The following is a 17,742-nucleotide window of genomic DNA, read 5'->3' as shown; positions in this document are numbered from 1 at the left end:
TTGTAACACAACAAAATGGTGAAAAAGTCAAGTGTTGTGAATACTTTGTGTGTAGGACAGTGTGTTAGATGAGGGAAATACGCTATAGAATCTCATATGATCTGTACTGGAATGACTGGCAGCCACGGGACAGTGTCTGAGAAACAGTGAGTCAGGTGAGGAGACAAACATAGAATCCTCCCTGCATACTCTATCCTTAACACAGCAGTCTCAGCATGGACACCCGGTCACTCTGCAGAATGGTGAATCTCCTATTGTTTTTCATGGAAGGTAAGTAAGCTACAGATGGACTCACGACTACACCATATGCGGATCAAATATTTGTCAGACAAACTGTGGGGTCACACTATTCAGAGATATCATTTTGCACTGCTTTTTTCAGAAGCAAATGGAAAACAGAAAGCAAAGTTAGATCAAAGTTAACTTTTTCTAAAGTCTTAATCCTTCCTCATTTTCAAAGCATGACTGATTTGGACACCACTACCAGATTTACATTTTGCTTACAGGATTACGGAACGATTCCTGTTTTCAAAATGTGTTTATATACCATAGTTGAAGTTTGATTAAACATACTTTAAATTGCAGTGATAAAGTTTGTATCACTGTGCAATTTAAAGTATCATATATCAGCTCCAGTTCTCCATCTGTCCTGAGCATTAATAGCATATATGACACATCCAGCCCTGGGCGCTGCTTCGAACGATGACGGCTGGTCTATGAAGGTTCAGGCGGAGGTGCGTGCCATGGAGGGCTACCCAGTGGTGCTGCCTTGCTCCTTCACCCACCCCCACCACACGCTGCACTCCTCCCTGCAGGTGGTGTGGCGGCTGGGCCACGGCCAGGGCTCTACGGTGCTCTACCACTGCTCCTCTCCCACTGGGGCCAGGACCTGCCAGCCAGGCCCTCAGCAGGACCAGCGTTATCGCCTGGAAGGGAATCCCCGAGAGCACGACCTCTCCTTGCGCATCAACAGCGCCGCCCTGCAGGACAACGGACGCTACTACTGCCGTGTGGAGGTCCCCGGACACGCACATGCCAGCTATGAGGATAAGATGGGCACACGGCTTAGAGTGGAGGGTAGGGGGATTCTGTATATGATGAGTACACTGTAGAATGTAGTACTACACAGTTTGTTTTAGACCTTGAAAGCGATCTAATGTCAACTCTGTATGGGTTTGTCTCTTTGTCTAATTGTAGATGGATTTATGCGTATTTCATGGACATGATTGTAATGATTTGGGGTGTCTGTGTTTGCCTTTCATGGTTAGCTGCCCCACGAATCCTGGGCCTGTCAGTGGAGGGCAGTGAGGAAGCTGGCTACAGGGCTCAGTGTCGTGTCCAGGGCTCTCCCCTACCTGACGTCCAGTGGCTGGGGCCTGACCAGCTCATGGAAGGCTCCGACATCTCTCCCCTCTCACAGGAGTCCCTCGAGCAACATCACACCACCAGTCAGCTCCGGGATGTCCTCCCTGGGCAGCAGTACACATGTAGTGCCTCCAACCCCCTGGGGAAGGACCAGGCCACCCTGTACATGCTGCCCCCCAGGCAGGTGCAGGTCTCTGGGGAGGCTCCTCCGCTGCTGCTCCTGCTCTCCCTCTCCCTGGGGTTCAAGGTGCTCCTGCTGCTGGGGATGGTAGTCTGGCTGCCGCAGGGAGGAGGCCCAGCATGGCTCAGATGCTGGTTCATATGATACACTGTTTGCATACGCATACACACTAATCCAAATGTTTTAACTTCTCATACATTTTTCCATTTGTCTTCAATATATAATACATTATGGACCTATTTGCATATAATTCAATCTCACCTCATTCCCTACCAAGGGTTTATATGTAATGAATAGAGTGTAAATCATTAGTTTATTGTTTATGAATCTAACTCATTGGTTGAAATGTTGTGATGATCTAACTATTTGTCAAGCCTCAAAATGGGGGCTACACACAAAACCTCTGTCCATTTAAAGGTGAGGATGGTATATTTATTGTGGTTGTGGTGGTTTAAAGAATACAGAACAAGCATAGCTTCTTTTACAAATATGTCACATTTAATGTCATTTAAAGGTAATATAACGAGACGCTGCCATGTGGGGAATAGTGCTCCAGGTGTCTCGTTTCAGCAGGTTTTTATCTTGTTCTTGATACCTTGTCTTGTTGAGGTGTTTTGACTGATTTCACATCTATGCTAATATGGCTAAAATTAGCTATCTAGCTAACCAATAACTGTAACAATGTATTTGAGAGACAAGTGCTCATTGTGCAAATGTATTCTTTTTTTTTTACAAACATTGAGATTAAATATAGTTTACATGTTGTCAATAGTCTAAGCCAACCAGGTGTTTCGCCCCATAATTGCGTAAGTTTCGGTTTTGCAGCTAAACAACCAACCGGTCTATAGCATTTGCAAAAGGAAAACATTTATCTAACTCCTCAGTATTTCAATATGTTACACCTTATCAAAGACTTTACACAAGACTACAGTAGATAATATTTCATTGATTTGATACAATCAGGTTTGGACCTGTAATATGAATAACAAGTAAAAACAGTCTTATTTGTCAAGAAGTCCTAGATCAGAGACATCAGAATGACTTTATCCAGATATGCCTCAACTCCAAATATGGAAAAGAAACACCAGACAGTCAATCATTCTGGATTGAGACATACAGTACAGCTGTTTAGAGAATATATCTTATGAAATGCCCTTCACAAAGGGGCTTGCATCTAGTGAGTATAATGTATGAAGGGTACTACAGAAAGGGACATGGTCATGTATAGAGCTCTACTGAAGGGGGAAGTGTAGTGGCTCTCTGTAGCAGACGGCTGGGAGAGCTTCACAGCAGCTCTGGTCGCTCCAGGTATAGTTTCCCTGGGGGTCCAGTGTCATCATGGCACACTGGCCCTGTATGGGGGTCCCTGGCTCACCCTGGGCCCAGTGACTGAAGGACACAGCAGCCTTGCTCAGCCAGTACCACTGCCCTGTCAGTGAGCTCCGACGGAGGCCTATCCACACCTGACCCTGCGTCTCCCTCAGTTTATTGGTCACTTGAAGTAGAAACTCTTCTGTGTTCAGGCTGACCAGACTGTAGCCCTGATCTTGGCAGTACTTCAGAGACTCGGGCCAGCCACCCTGCTCATCCCCAAGTGTCACAACCTCTGGCCTCAGCAAACAGCCCTTAGAATCTGTGCATACAAACGAGCATGCACACACACACACACACACACACACACACACACACACACACACAACAAGCACGCACACACACACACACACACACACACACGAGAGAGCAATCAATATATTCCTATAAAAAACTGGCATACAACAGACATGAATGATATGCATAATATGCATAATTCACAGCAATACAACACTATGAAACCTCTACAACACCATACCTGGATCTGTGCTGATGCTGGCAGCCGGATTCCCAAAAACCATGCCGTTTGTCTCTCCCAAGTAGTAAGCAGCCATTTTGGTGGAACTATGCCAGATGACATGCCTCCTGTATTCTGTTCCAAAGTCAATGAGTGCCCAGGAGTACTCGGTCCCCATCATGGGAGTCCATGTGACATCCAGGGCTGTGTTCCCCTGATGCACCCCCTCTGTCTGGGCTGTGGGGGCTACTAACAGGGCCTGGTTCTTCATGGCGTTGAGGGAGTGGAGGAGGTAGCAGGTGGAAAAGCTATGCGTTGGGATGAGGCTGAGGAGTAGGCCTGGCCTGTGGAGGGTCAGGGAGACAAGACTGGAGGTCTTGACCAGGGAGGAGCCACCAGAGAGGAAGGGATAAAAGGGCAGCTCGTGGGAAGACTGCAGTTGGAGGGGCTCTGTGGGGGGTTCGCTGAGTAAACTAACACTTTGGTTGGTTGTCAGCAGTAAGGTAGTTTCATTCAAAGCTCCATTCTCCAAAGAGGGGTGCACGAGGTATTCTGACCCCCAAGCTGTGACGGGGTACAGAGGGCTGAACAGAAAACTACAGGTGCAGTTAGTTGTGGCAGCACATGGGTGGCTGTACAAAACCGCCACGGGGTGGTCGGCCAACACGTGTGGCTCTGGCAGCGATCTATTGAGCCCGAGTTGAACCAGTTGGAACGGCTGGAGTGAGACAGTCTCGTTCTCACCTGCTGGCCCTGAGATGGTGACCTCGTTAGTTTCTTTATTGTTTATGATGATGAGCCTAAACAAATGGTTTCCTGGGTCTATTTGATGCTGAGGATGCTTCATCTCAGGTATAGGGGGGACATGGTACTCTGTACCCAAGCTCTCCACCGGTGGGACTACCGTGGCCTGGATGCTTTCACCTCTTTGGCTGATGGCAAGGACACTGATGTCTTTGTTGCTGGTCACATGGATTGTGTTGTTAGAGAACTTTGACCTCTTGAGTTCTGCACTTATCCAACTTGTCTGAATCACAACTTCCTGTGCTGCATTCAGCTTCCTGGTATCTGTGGAACCCAGTTCCCTCATTTTCACAATTACCGTGGTGTCACTGTGTAGTGCTGTGATTACAATTCTGTTGTAAGGCTGAGTGGGATGGTAAAAGGCGATGTTCTCCGGGAATGCAGTGATGAACTCTTTGCCAAAGCTATTAGGAAAAGAGCGTGCTGTGGACACTAAAGAGGGGTAGAAACTGCTAAAACATCCATTTTCATATGCAAACAAAACAATTCTGCTCCAGGATAAGATTATTTAATCAACAAAAATCCCCAAACATGTCGACAGACTTAAGAGTCTGTGTTCCATATTGGTTAACTAATAAAGGAAATTGTATTTTAGGTGACTATGTGCTGTTGATGATAGAGGTGGAGAACGCTCCAATACTACTAGTGTCAGACCAGCAGGGGGGACATACTACAGGCCTGAACAGCCTGTTTTCCTTTCATTCAACACAACAGGCTCATCTCAAGAGTGTAAAGTGGCTTCCTTTCCTATTCTCATTTCCTTCATCTTCAGTAATCTGAAAGGACAGGATAGGTGAAAGCTACAGCACCAGTCAAAAGTTTGGACACACCTACTGTACTCATTTAAGGGTTTATTTTCTAATAGTGAAGACATCAAAACTACAAAATAACACATATGGAATAATGTAATAACCAAAAAAAGTGTTAAACAAATCAAAATATATTTCATGTTATTTGAGATTCTTCAAAGTAGCCACCATTTGCCTTGATGACAGCTTTGCACACTCTTGGCATTCTCTCAACCAGCTTCATGAGGCAGTCACCTGGAATGCATTTCAATTAACAGGTGTGCTTCATGGAATTTCTTTCCTTCTTAATGCGTTTTAGCCAATCAGTTGTGTTGTGACAAGGTAGGGCTGGTATACAGAAGATAGCCCTATTTGGTAAAAGACCAAGTCCATATTATGGCAAGAACAGCTCAAATAAGCAAAGAGAAACGACAGTCCATCATTACTTTAAGACATGAAGGTCAGTCAATACGGAAAATGTCAATAACTTTGATAGTTTCTTCAAGTGCAGTCGCAAAAACCATCAACCGCTATGATGAAACTGGCTCTCGTGAGGACCGGCACAGGAAAGTAAGACCCAGAGTTACCTCTGCTCCAGAGGATAAGTTTATTAGAGTTTACCAGCCTCAGAAATTGCAGCCCAAATAAACGCTTCACAGAGTTCGAGTAACAGACACATCTCAACATCAACTGTTCAGAGGAGACTGCGTGAATCAGGCCTTCACGATCGAATTGCTGCAAAGAAACCACTACTAAAGGACACCAAAAATAAGAAGAGACTTGCTTGGGGCAAGAACATGAACAATGGACATTAGACCGGTGGAAAATAAACTATATTTTGTCATATGTACCGAATACAATAGGAACTGTGAAATACTTACTTACAAGCCTTAACTAACAATGCATTGTTGGTTAAGAAAATATTTACCAAATAAACTAAAGTAAAAAAATAACAAAGAAATAACAATAATGAGGCTATTTACAGGGGGTACCGGTACCAAGGGGAGTGTCAATGTAAATAGTCCGGGCGGCCATTTGATTAATTGTTCAGCAGTCTTATGGCTTGAGGGGTAGAAGCTGTTAAGGAGCCTTTTGGTCCTAGACTTGGCGCTCCGGTACCGCTTGCCGTGCGAACAGTCTATGACTTGGGTGACTGGAGTCTTTGAAATTTTTTGGGGCTTTCCTCTGACACCGCCTAGTATATATGTCCTGGATGGAAGGAAGCTTGGCCCCAGTGATGTACTGGGCCGTACGCAATACCCTCTGTAGCGCCTTATGGTCAAATGCCGAGCAGTTGCCATACCAGGCGGTGATGCAACTGGTCAGGATGCTCTCGATGGTGCAGCTGTAGAACGCTTTGAGGATCTGGGGACCCATGGCGTTGTTGTGCCCTCTTCACAACTGTCTTGGTGTGTTTGGACCATGTTAGTTTGTTGGTGATGTGGACACCAAGGAACTTAACTCTCGACCAGCTCCACTTCAGCCCCATCCATGTTAATTGGGGCCTGTTCGGGCCGCCTATTCCTGTAGTCCACGACCAGCTCCTTTGTCTTGCTCACATTGAGGGAGAGGTTGTTGTCCTGGCACCACACTGCCACGTCTCTGACCTCCTCCCTATAGGCTGTCTCATTATGTTGGTAATCAGGCCTACCACTGTTGTGTCATCAGCAAACGTAATGATAGTGTTGGAGTCGTGTTTGGCCATGCAGTTGTGGGTGAACAGGGAGTACAGGAGGGGACTAAGCGCGCACCCCTGAGGGGCTCCAGTGTTGAGGATCAGTGTGGCAGACGTGTTGTTGCTTACCCTTACCATCTGGGGGCGGCCCATCAGGATGTCCAGGATCCAGTTGCATAGGGAGGTGTTTAGTTCCAGGGTCCTTTGGTCTGAATGTGAGATTTTTGGTTCCAACCGCCGTGTCTTTGTGAGATGCAGAGTAGGTGAACAGATGATCTCTGCATGTGTAGTTCCCACCGTGAAGCATTGAGGAGGAGGTGTGATGGTGCTTTGCTGCTGACACGGTCAGTGATTCATTTAGAATTCAAGGCACACTTAACGAGCATGGCTACCACAGCATTCTGAAACGATATACCATCCCATCTGGTTTGCTCTTAGAGAGACTATCATTTGTTTTTCAACAGAACAATGACCCAACACACCTCCAGGCTGTGTAAGGGCTATTTGACCAAGAAGCAGAGTGGTGGAGTGCTGCATCAGATGACCTGGCCTCCACAATCACCCAACCTCAACCCAATTGAGATTGTTTGGGATGAGCTGGACCACAGAGTGAAGGAAAAGCAGCCAACAAGTGCTCAGCATATGTGGGAAAAGCATTCCAAGTGAAGCTGATTGAGAGAATGCCAAGAGTGTGCAAAGCTGTCATCAATGCAAAGGGTGGCTACTTTGAAGAATCTCAAATATAAAATATATTTTGATTTGTTTAAGACATTTTTGGTTACTACACAATGCCATGTGTTATTTAATAGTTTTAATGTCTTCACTATTATTCTACAATGTAGAAAATAGTAAAAATAAAGAAAAACCCTTGAATGAGTAGGTATGTCTAAACTTTGGACTGGTACTGTATATTGACAGGATAGCTGAAAGCTATATGGTGGATGAATTTGCTTCCACCCTGTTCAGTCAGTTTTTCAAAGGAGATGATGAAATGTATTTATTGAGATGAACCCAGTTTGTATTTTCTTCAGCATTTACAGCATCTCTAATGACAGAGTAACTTTGTAAAAAGTCCTAAAACAGGTCACAGTCATGTAGAGAGATACTGTATGGGATTGGTTCACCTGAGTCAAAGGCTGCCAGGACCAGGAGAATGACTGGCACCACTCCCATGGTTGTGACGAGGGCCATGGCCGCTAAAGCCAGAAGGGAGCAGGGGTGGTGTCAGATGGGTCGTCGAGGTTGGCAGGTAACTGGGCTGTGAAGGCAAATATTAGTTTAATTTGTTACAATTTCAGAAACATAGCAAAACAGCCCTGTCATCTAATATTTATGTGGCCGTTGGTTGTGGTTGTTTAGGTAGCAGCTTTGGTTAAGCACACTGTAGGTTGTTTACATATCAACCAATTTCCCTTTGCCAAAATTTGACCATATGCTTTGGCAAAGAAAACATTGGAAACAGGAGGCCTACAGGCCAACTCCTGTTGTTGCCATGGCAGGTCTTTGAGGACATGAAGTCATTTGCATCTCTGACAGGTCCTGTCATTTGAGAAAGGTGTGTAGCCAAAGTTGATGAATAAGGCTAGGTTCAACATACAGTGGGGCAAAAAAGTATTGTCAGCCACCAATTGTGCAAGTTTTCCCACTTAAAAAGATGAGGCTTGTAATTTTCATTATAGGTACACTTCAACTATGACAGACAAAATGAGAAAAAAAAAAATCAAGAAAATCACATTGTAGGATTTTTTATGAATTAATTTGCTAATTATAGTGGAAAATAAGTATTTGGTCAATAACAAAAGTTTCTCAATACCCTTTGTTGGCAATGACAGAGGTCAAACGTTTTCTGTAAGTCTTCAGAAGGTTTTCACACACTGTTGCTGGTATTTTGGCCCATTCCTCCATGCAGATCTCCTCTAGAGCAGTGATTTTTTGGGGCTGTTGCTGGGCAACATGGACTTTCAACTCCCTCCAAAGATTTTCTATGGGGTTGAGATCTGGAGACTGGCTAGGCCACTCCAGGACCTTGAAATGCTTCTTACGAAGCCACTCCTTCGTTGCCCGGCGGTGTGTTTGGGATCATTGTCATGCTGAAAGGCCCAGCCACGTTTAATCTTCAATGCCCTTGCTGATGGAAGGAGGTTTTCACTCAAAATCTCACGATACATGGCCCCATTCATTCTTTCCTTTACATGGATCAGTCGTCCTGGTCCCTTTGCAGAAAAACAGCCCCAAAGCATGATGTTTCCACCCCCATGCTTCACAGTAGGTATGGTGTTCTTTGGATGCAACTCAGCATTCTTTGTCCTCCAAACACGACGAGTTCAGTTTTTACCAAAATGTTCTATTTTGGTTTCATCTGACCATATGACATTCTCCCAATCTTCTTCTGGATCATCCAAATGCTCTCTAGCAAACTTCAGACGGGCCTGGACATGTACTGGCTTAAGCAGGGGGACACGTCTGGCACTGCAGGATTTGAGTACCTGGCGGCGTAGTGTTACTGATGGTAGGCTTTGTTACTTTGGTCCCAGCTCTCTGCAGGTCATTCACTAGGTCCCCCCGTGTGGTTCTGGGATTTTTGCTCTCCGTTCTTGTGATCATTTTGACCCCACGGGGTAAGATCTTGCGTGGAGCCCCAGATCGAGGGAGATTATCAGTGGTCTTGTATGTCTTCCATTTCCTAATAATTGCTCCCACAGTTGATTTCTTCAAACCAAGCTGCTTACCTATTGCAGATTCAGTCTTCCCAGCCTGGTGCAGGTCTACAATTTTGTTTCTGGTGTCCTTTGACAGCTCTTTGGTCTTGGCCATAGTGGAGTTTGGTGTGTGACTGTTTCAAGTTGTGGACAGGTGTCTTTTATACTGATAACAAGTTCAAACAGGTGCCATTAATACAGGTAAAGAGTGGAGGACAGAGGAGCCTCTTAAAGAAGTTACAGGTCTGTAAGAGCCAGAAATCTTGCTTGTTTGTAGGTGACCAAATACTTATTTTCCACTATAATTTGCAAATAAATTCATTAAAAAATCCTACAATGTGATTTTATGGATTTTTTTTCTCATTTTGTCTGTCATAGTTGAAGTGTACCTATGATGAAAATTACAGGCCTCTCTCATCTTTTTAAGTGGGAGAACTTGCACAATTGGTGGCTGACTAAATACTTTTTTGCCCCACTGTAAATAGGCAAAAGCATAAATACTTTGAGTGAAAACGATTGAGCCTAAATCTGTGACAAGTGAATTCCAGACTTACTCTTTTTACTAAAGTTAATACAGTAAATACACTGAGTGTACAAAACATTATGAACACCTTCCTTATATTGAGTTGCACCCCCTTTGTCCTCAGAACAGCCTCACTTCGACGGGCATGGACTCTACAAGATGTCAAAAGCATTCCACAGGGATGCTGGACTATGTTGATTACAACGCTTCCCACAGTTGTGTCAATTTGGCTGCATTTCCTAATACTTGTACACGGTGTATATTTGGGTGTCTCCAATTGAGCAAAATAGTTTTAGTGGCCCCCCTTTTGATGGCGGAGAGAAACATGTACGCTTTAAAGTACATTTCCTGCAATTCTACACATTTTGCCATGGGGATGAGAAACATTTTGTAGTTTTAAAGCACATTTCCTGCAATTCTTCCCATTTTACCTTAGGGTGGAGATAAAATTGTTTTCAATTTTAAAGCTAATTTCATGTAATTCTACACATTTTTCCATGACTTATGCCCTGTTAGTGAGAGTCACTAACAAAATCAATGGGGCCCCCTGGTGGTCAGGACCCCTGAGAATGTGTCCTGCGTGCTCGGTTGGTATTCGGCCATGATTACTACAAGTTTAGATAACTGGCTAGACCAACTTTCCAATCTAAAATTGTTACCTGACATGGCTAATTGAGTGACTGTCAGTGAATGACAAAACAAGTGAAAAACTGCTGATGCACAACCAAGTTTCAAAATGTCACCTTGTGTATTCTACTATTCTAACTCTCAACAGTAAGTTGAGACCCCGACTGAGTTCGGGGCCCCTAAGCACCCGCTTATGTTGCTTATGCCTAGAGCCGGCCCTGGGGATCTCTTCAGAAATACATTTTTTCATAAACACCACTCTTGTTCATTACTTTCCATGTATTACCTTTAATTGTTTGTTTTTATTTAAGCATTATTACAGATTTATACAGAATAATTATTTAATAAGATTTGAGTTATTTAAAAAAGCTATCAAACATTGGTATGCTACATTTGTAGAAGCTTAAAGACAGTCCGTATCCTCTTACCTTGGGTCAGAAACACTCTTCACCTTCCCTCAGTTAACTGACTCTAGATATACTCTGTCTTGCTTTTTCCTCCTTGGAAACACTGACACATTTGACAGTCAAACTTGACATTTGACAACTCTTTGCATAGAAGCAGACAGAGGCCTGGAAGACTGGGATGCGAGGGTGAAAGGTGACAAAGGAAAGTAAATGGTCATAGCACCTGCACTATGACACATCCAATTCCATTTAATAGCTTGTTGCCATTACTACATGTCAGCACTCTGATGTTGAATTGTATATTTTTGAAAGTAATGTTGAAATTCAGTTTTAAATTATTTTAAATGACTGAGAATGAAAAGGAGTCGACCCCAGTTCTTTAAAATGTTTGTAAAACACTGTCTGCATCGTGCATGGCACAACTGTCTTTTTTGGCCTCTAGTCTACCAGGTTGAAGTATATTAAAACAATAAGGCCCGAGGGGGGTGTGGTACATGGCCATTGGTTGTAATATGAAATAGAGGTAATTTACCTTATAAAAAAAACAATCAATCTTCACAATCACTAGTTAACTACACATGGTTGATGATATTACTAGATTAACTAGCTTGTCCTGCGTTGCATATAATCAATACGGCGCCTGTTAATTTATCGAATCACAGCCTACTTTGCCAAACAGGTGATGTTTTAACAAAAGCGCATTCGCAAAAAAAGCACAATCATTGCAGGAATGTACTTAACCATAAACATCAATGCCTTTCTTAAAATCAATACACAGAAGTATATATTTTTAAACCTGCATATTTAGTTAAAATAAATGAATGTTAGCAGGCAATATTAACTAGGGAAATTGTGTCACTTCTCTTGTGTTTATTGCATGCAGAGTCAGGGTATACGGAACAGTTTGGGCCGCCTGGCTCGTTGCGAACTAATTTGCCATAATTCTACATAATTATGACATAACATTGAAGGTTGTGTAATGTAACAGCAATATTTAGACTTAGGGATACCACCCGTTAGATAAAATACGGAACGGTTCCGTATTTCACTGAAAGAATAAACGTTTTGTTTTCTAAAATGATAGTTTCCGGATTTGACCATATTAATGCCCAAAGGCTCGTATTTCTGTGTTTATTGTATTATAATTAAGTCTATGATTTTATATTTGATAGAGCAGTCTGACTGAGCGGTGGTAGGCTGCAGCAGGCTCGTAAACGTTCATTCAAACTCACTGCGTTTGTCAGCAGCTCTTAGCAATGCTTGACAGCGCGGTGTATGACTTCAAGCCTATCAACTCCTGAGATTAGGCTGGTAATACTCAAGTGCCTATTAGAACATCCAATAGTCAAAGATATGAAATACAAATGGTATAGAGGGAAATAGTCGACGCGTCATAATTCATATATTAACTACAACCTAAAACGTCTTTACTGGGAATATTGAATATTTAAACCAAATTGAGCATGTTTTATTATTTATTTGAGACGAAATAGATTTTATTTACGTATTATATTAAGTTAAAATAAGTGTTCATACAGTATTGTTGTAATTGTCATTATTACAAAATATATATATATATATATATATATATAAAAATCGGCATCGGCTTTTTTTGGTCCTCCAATAAATCGGTATCGGCGTTGAAAAATCATAATCAGTCGACCCCTAATATAAATGCTACATGGCCACGCAGAGTGCCTGGATATGGCCCTTGGCCGTGGTATATTGGATATGTACCACAAACCCCCGAGGTGCCTCATTGCTATTATTAACTGGCTACCAACGTAATTAGATGTAAAAATAAAAGTGGTGTCATACCTGTGGTATACCATGGCTTTCAGACAAATCAGCATTCAGGGCTCAAACCAACCAGTTTATAATATAGGGGGTGGGGGTGATTGGGCTTTATTTTAAAGGGTTTCTTATCATCAACACCAAACGTGTGTGTGTGTGTGTGTGTGTGTGTGTGTGTGTGTACCAAAAACAATCACTTTGAATAGTAAATGAGCTTTTAAATCATTGCGCACACGATTTCCATAGAAGAAGCACAAACCAAACTGAATAGTCATCTGAAATATCTGAACACTTAAATCTGAGTTTGTGCAGAGAAGCCTATTTGGTATTGATAAGGGGAACCAGATGTAGTCACTAGAATAGAGGGACTCAACACCGACTGCTGCTTCCTTTTAAAGTGGCACTCTGCAGCTCCAACAATCACAAAGCGGACACCTGCCACTGAGGGGGTGGGGCTGGATAAATGTTACCACTCAAATGGAGAGAGCAATGATACCAGTACTGACCATCCATGACATCAAAATAATAGTTTTACATTTACATTTAAATTGTTTACTAAGGAATAAAACAAGCTTTTGGGTTCGGATGGGGAACGTCAGGTTAACTAAGCTCAAAGTATTTATAAGTTACATTCTTCAAGACTCAATGGATATATTTAAAAGTAAAACATTTAAAATAATAAAATGATGAATGCCACATTCACAACAACAGGGAACTCTGGGCAACAGGGAAAAATGGGCTCCGTCGGGGAAATATCGATTTGAAAGGTCATCCAACTCGGAAAGTAGGTCCTCTTTCTAGAGCGCCAACTTCCCGACCTGAAGATCACGGACGTCATGATTTGACCTCTTATTTTTCTGAGGCATTTATAGGTTACAGTGCATTCAGATCTCTTAACCTTTTCCACATTTTGTTAGACTTGTTCTAAAATTGATTCAATGTTTTAATCCATAATGACAAAGCGATAACAGTTTTGTAGACATTTTTGCAAATGTAATACAAAACAAATACCTTAGTTCCATAAGTATTAGGACCCTTTGCTGTGAGACTCAGGTGCATCCTGTTTCCATGAATCTTCCTTTAGATGTTTCTACAACTTGGGAGTCCACCTGTGGTACTGTCAATTCAATGAAATGGACATGATTTGGAAAGGCACACACACCTGTCTATATAAATGTCCCACAAATGACAGTGCATGTCAGAGCAAACACCAAGCCATGAGGTTGAAGAAATTGTCCCTAGAGCTTCCGAGACAGGATTGTGTCGATGCACAGATCTGGGGAAGGGTACCAAAAGATTTCTGCAGCATTGAAGGTCCCCCAATTCACAGTGGCATCTCTCATTCTTAAATGGAAGAAGTTTGGAACCACCAAGACTCTTTCTAGAGCCAGCCGCCAGACCGAACTGAGCAATCAGGGGAGAAGGGCCTTGTTCAAGGAGGTGACCAAGAACCCGATGGTGACTCTGATAGAGCTCCAGAGTTCCTCTGTGGAGATGGGAGAACCTTCCAGAAGGACAACCATTTCTGCAGCACTCCACCAATCAGACCCTTAAGCTAGAGTGGCCAGACAGAAGACACTCCTCAGTAAAATGCATGACAGTCCCCTTGGAGTTTGCCAAAAGGCACCTAAAGGAGTCCGACTACGAGAAACAAGATTCTCTGGTCTAATGAGGGGTCACGTCTTAGGAAACTAGGCACCGCTCATCACCTGGCCAATACCAATCCTTACAGTGAAGCATGGTGGTGGCAGCATCATGCTGTGGGGATGCTTTTCAGCAGGAGGGACAGAGACTAGTCACAATTGAGGGAAAGATGAACAGAACAAAGTACAGAGAGATCCTTGATGAAAACCTGCTCTAGAGCGCTCAGAACCTCAGAATGGGGTGAAGGTTCACCTTCCAACAAGACAACGACCCTAGGCACACAGCCAAGACAATGCAAATCAAAGTTTGTCACGTGCGCCTTACAGTGAAATGCTTACTTACAGGCTCTAACCAATAGTGCAAAAAAGGTGTTAGGTAAGTAAAGAAATAAAACAACAGTAAAAAGACAGGCTATATACAGTAGCGAGGCTATAAAAGTAGCGATGCTACATAGACACAGGTTAGTCAGGTTGATTGAGGTAGCATGTACATGTAGATATGGTTAAAGTGACTATGCATATTTGATGAACAGAGAGTAGCAGTAGCGTAAAAGAGGGGTTGGCGGGTGGTGGGACACAATGCAGATAGCCCGGTTAGCCAATTGAGGTAGTATGTACAGTGCCTTGCGAAAGTATTCGGCCCCCTTGAACTTTGCGACCTTTTGCCACATTTCAGGCTTCAAACATAAAGATATAAAACTGTATTTTTTTGTGAAGAATCAACAACAAGTGGGACACAATCATGAAGTGGAACGACATTTATTGGAGATTTCAAACTTTTTTAACAAATCAAAAACAGAAAAATTGGGCGTGAAAAATTATTCAGCCCCTTTACTTTCAGTGCAGCAAACTCGCTCCAGAAGTTCAGTGAGGATCTCTGAATGATCCAATGTTGACCTAAATGACTAATGATGATAAATACAATCCACCTGTGTGTAATCAAGTCTCCGTATAAATGCACCTGCACTGTGATAGTCTCAGAGGTCCGTTAAAAGCGCAGAGAGCATCATGAAGAACAAGGAACACACCAGGCAGGCCCGAGATACTGTTGTGAAGAAGTTTAAAGCCGGATTTGGATACAAAAAGATTTCCCAAGCTTTAAACATCCCAAGGAGCACTGTGCAAGCGATAATATTGAAATGGAAGGAGTATCAGACCACTGCAAATCTACCAAGACCTGGCCGTCCCTCTAAACTTTCAGCTCATACAAGGAGAAGACTGATCAGAGATGCAGCCAAGAGGCCCATGATCACTCTGGATGAACTGCATAGATCTAGAGCTGAGGTGGGAGACTCTGTCCATAGGACAACAATCAGTCGTATATTGCACAAATCTGGCCTTTATGGAAGAGTGGCAAAAAGAAAGCCATTTCTTAAAGATATCCATAAAAAGTGTTGTTTAAAGTTTGCCACAAGCCACCTGGGAGACACACCAAACATGTGGAAGAAGGTGCTCTGGTCAGATGAAACCAAAATTGAACTTTTTGGCAACAATGCAAAACGTTATGTTTGGCGTAAAAGCAACACAGCTCATCACCCTGAACACACCATCCCCACTGTCAAACATGGTGGTTGCAGCATCATGGTTTGGGCCTGCTTTTCTTCAGCAGGGACAGGGAAGATGGTTCAAATTGATGGGAAGCTGGATGGAGCCAAATACAGGACCATTCTGGAAGAAAACCTGATGGAGTCTGCAAAAGACCTGAGACTGGGACGGAGATTTGTCTTCCAACAAGACAATGATCCAAAACATAAAGCAAAATCTACAATGGAATGGTTCAAAAATAAACATATCCAGGTGTTAGAATGGCCAAGTCAAAGTCCAGACCTGAATCCAATCGAGAATCTGTGGAAAGAACTGAAAACTGCTGTTCACAAATGCTCTCCATCCAACCTCACTGAGCTCGAGCTGTTTTGCAAGGAGGAATGGGAAAAAAATTCAGTCTCTCGATGTGCAAAACTGATAGAGACATACCCCAAGCGACTTACAGCTGTAATCGCAGCAAAAGGTGGCGCTACAAAGTATTAACTTAAGGGGGCTGAATCATTTTGCACGGCCAATTTTTCTGTTTTTGATTTGTTAAAAAAGTTTGAAATATCCAATAAATGTCGTGCCACTTCATGATTGTGTCCCACTTGTTGATGATTCTTCACAAAAAAATACAGTTTTATATCTTTATGTTTGAAGCCTGAAATGTGGCAAAAGTTCGCAAAGTTCAAGGGGGCCGAATACTTTCGCAAGGCACTGTACATGAATGTATAGTTAAAGTGACTATGCATATATGATAAACAGAGAGTAGCAGCATCGTAAAAAGAGGGTTTGGGGTGGGGGAGGCACACAATGCATAGTCCATGTAACCATTTGGTTACCTGTTCAGGAGTCTTATGGCTTGGGGGTAAAAACTGTTGAGAAGCCTTTTTGTCCTAGACTTGGCACTCCGGTACCGCTTGCCATGCGGTAGTAGAGAGAACAGTCTATGACTGGGGTCATAGAATTTTTTTAGGGCCTTCCTCTGACACCGCCTGGCGTAGAGGTCCTAGGTGGCAGGCAGCTTTTCCCCAGTGATGCACTGGGCAGTACGCACTACCCTCTGTAGTGCCTTGCGTCAGAGGCCGAGCAATTGCCATACCAGGCAGTGATGCAACCATGCTCTTGATGTTGCAGCTGTAGAACCTTTTGAGGATCTCAGGACCCATGCCAAATCTCTTTAGTTTCCTGAGGGTGAATAGGCTTTGTCGTGCCCTCTTCACAACTGTCTTGGTGTGCTAGGACCATTCTAGTTTGTTGTTGATGTGGACGCCAAGGAACTTGAAGCTCTCAACCTGCTCCACTACAGCACTATCGATGAGAATGGGGCGTGCTCGGTCCTCCTTTTCCTGTAGTGAAGTGGCTTCAGGACAAGTCTCAAGGTCCTCGAGTGGCCCAGCCAGAGTCTGGATTTGAACCCGATCGAACATCTCTGGAGACCTGAAAATAGCTGTGCAGCAACGCTCCTCATCCAACTTGACAGAGCTTGAGAAACTCCCCAAATACAGGTGTGCGAAGCTTGTAGCGGCATACCCAAGAAGACTCGAGGCTGTAATCGCTGCCAAAGGTGCTTCAACAAAGTACTGAGTCAAGGGTCTAAATACTGTACTTTTGTAAAATGTGGTTAGTTTTTTTTTATTGGTAATACATTTGCAAACATTTCTAAACCTGTTTTTGCATTGTCATTATGGGGTATTGTGTGTAGATTGAGGGGAAAAAACATTTAATCCATTTTAGAATAAGGCTGTAACGTAATAAAATGTGGAAAAAGTCAAGGGGTCTGAATACTTTCTGAACGCACTGTATATTCTTCACGACTCAATGGAAATGAATTTAAAAAGTCTAAAAATGGATAAAGCAACGGCAGATTGCCCCTTTAAA

The 17,742-nt window shown here is 43.1% G+C and overlaps 1 protein-coding gene across 1 annotated transcript; it reads left to right on the top strand.

Moving 5' to 3' along the window:
* The first annotated feature begins 215 nt into the window (after positions 1-215).
* Positions 216-1,690, top strand: LOC139405594 (sialic acid-binding Ig-like lectin 15). The gene is made up of 3 exons (XM_071148007.1): positions 216-270; positions 682-1,077; positions 1,269-1,690. The coding sequence occupies exons 1-3, from the start codon at positions 216-218 to the stop codon at positions 1,688-1,690; spliced, it is 873 nt and encodes a 290-aa protein (XP_071004108.1).
* Positions 1,691-17,742: the final 16,052 nt, after the last annotated feature.

Source organism: Oncorhynchus clarkii, chromosome 3 (assembly GCF_045791955.1).
Source record: "Oncorhynchus clarkii lewisi isolate Uvic-CL-2024 chromosome 3, UVic_Ocla_1.0, whole genome shotgun sequence".
NCBI lineage: Eukaryota > Metazoa > Chordata > Actinopteri > Salmoniformes > Salmonidae > Oncorhynchus > Oncorhynchus clarkii.
Note: the sequence above shows the minus strand (reverse complement) of the source record. Positions and strands in the feature narration are given on the sequence as shown.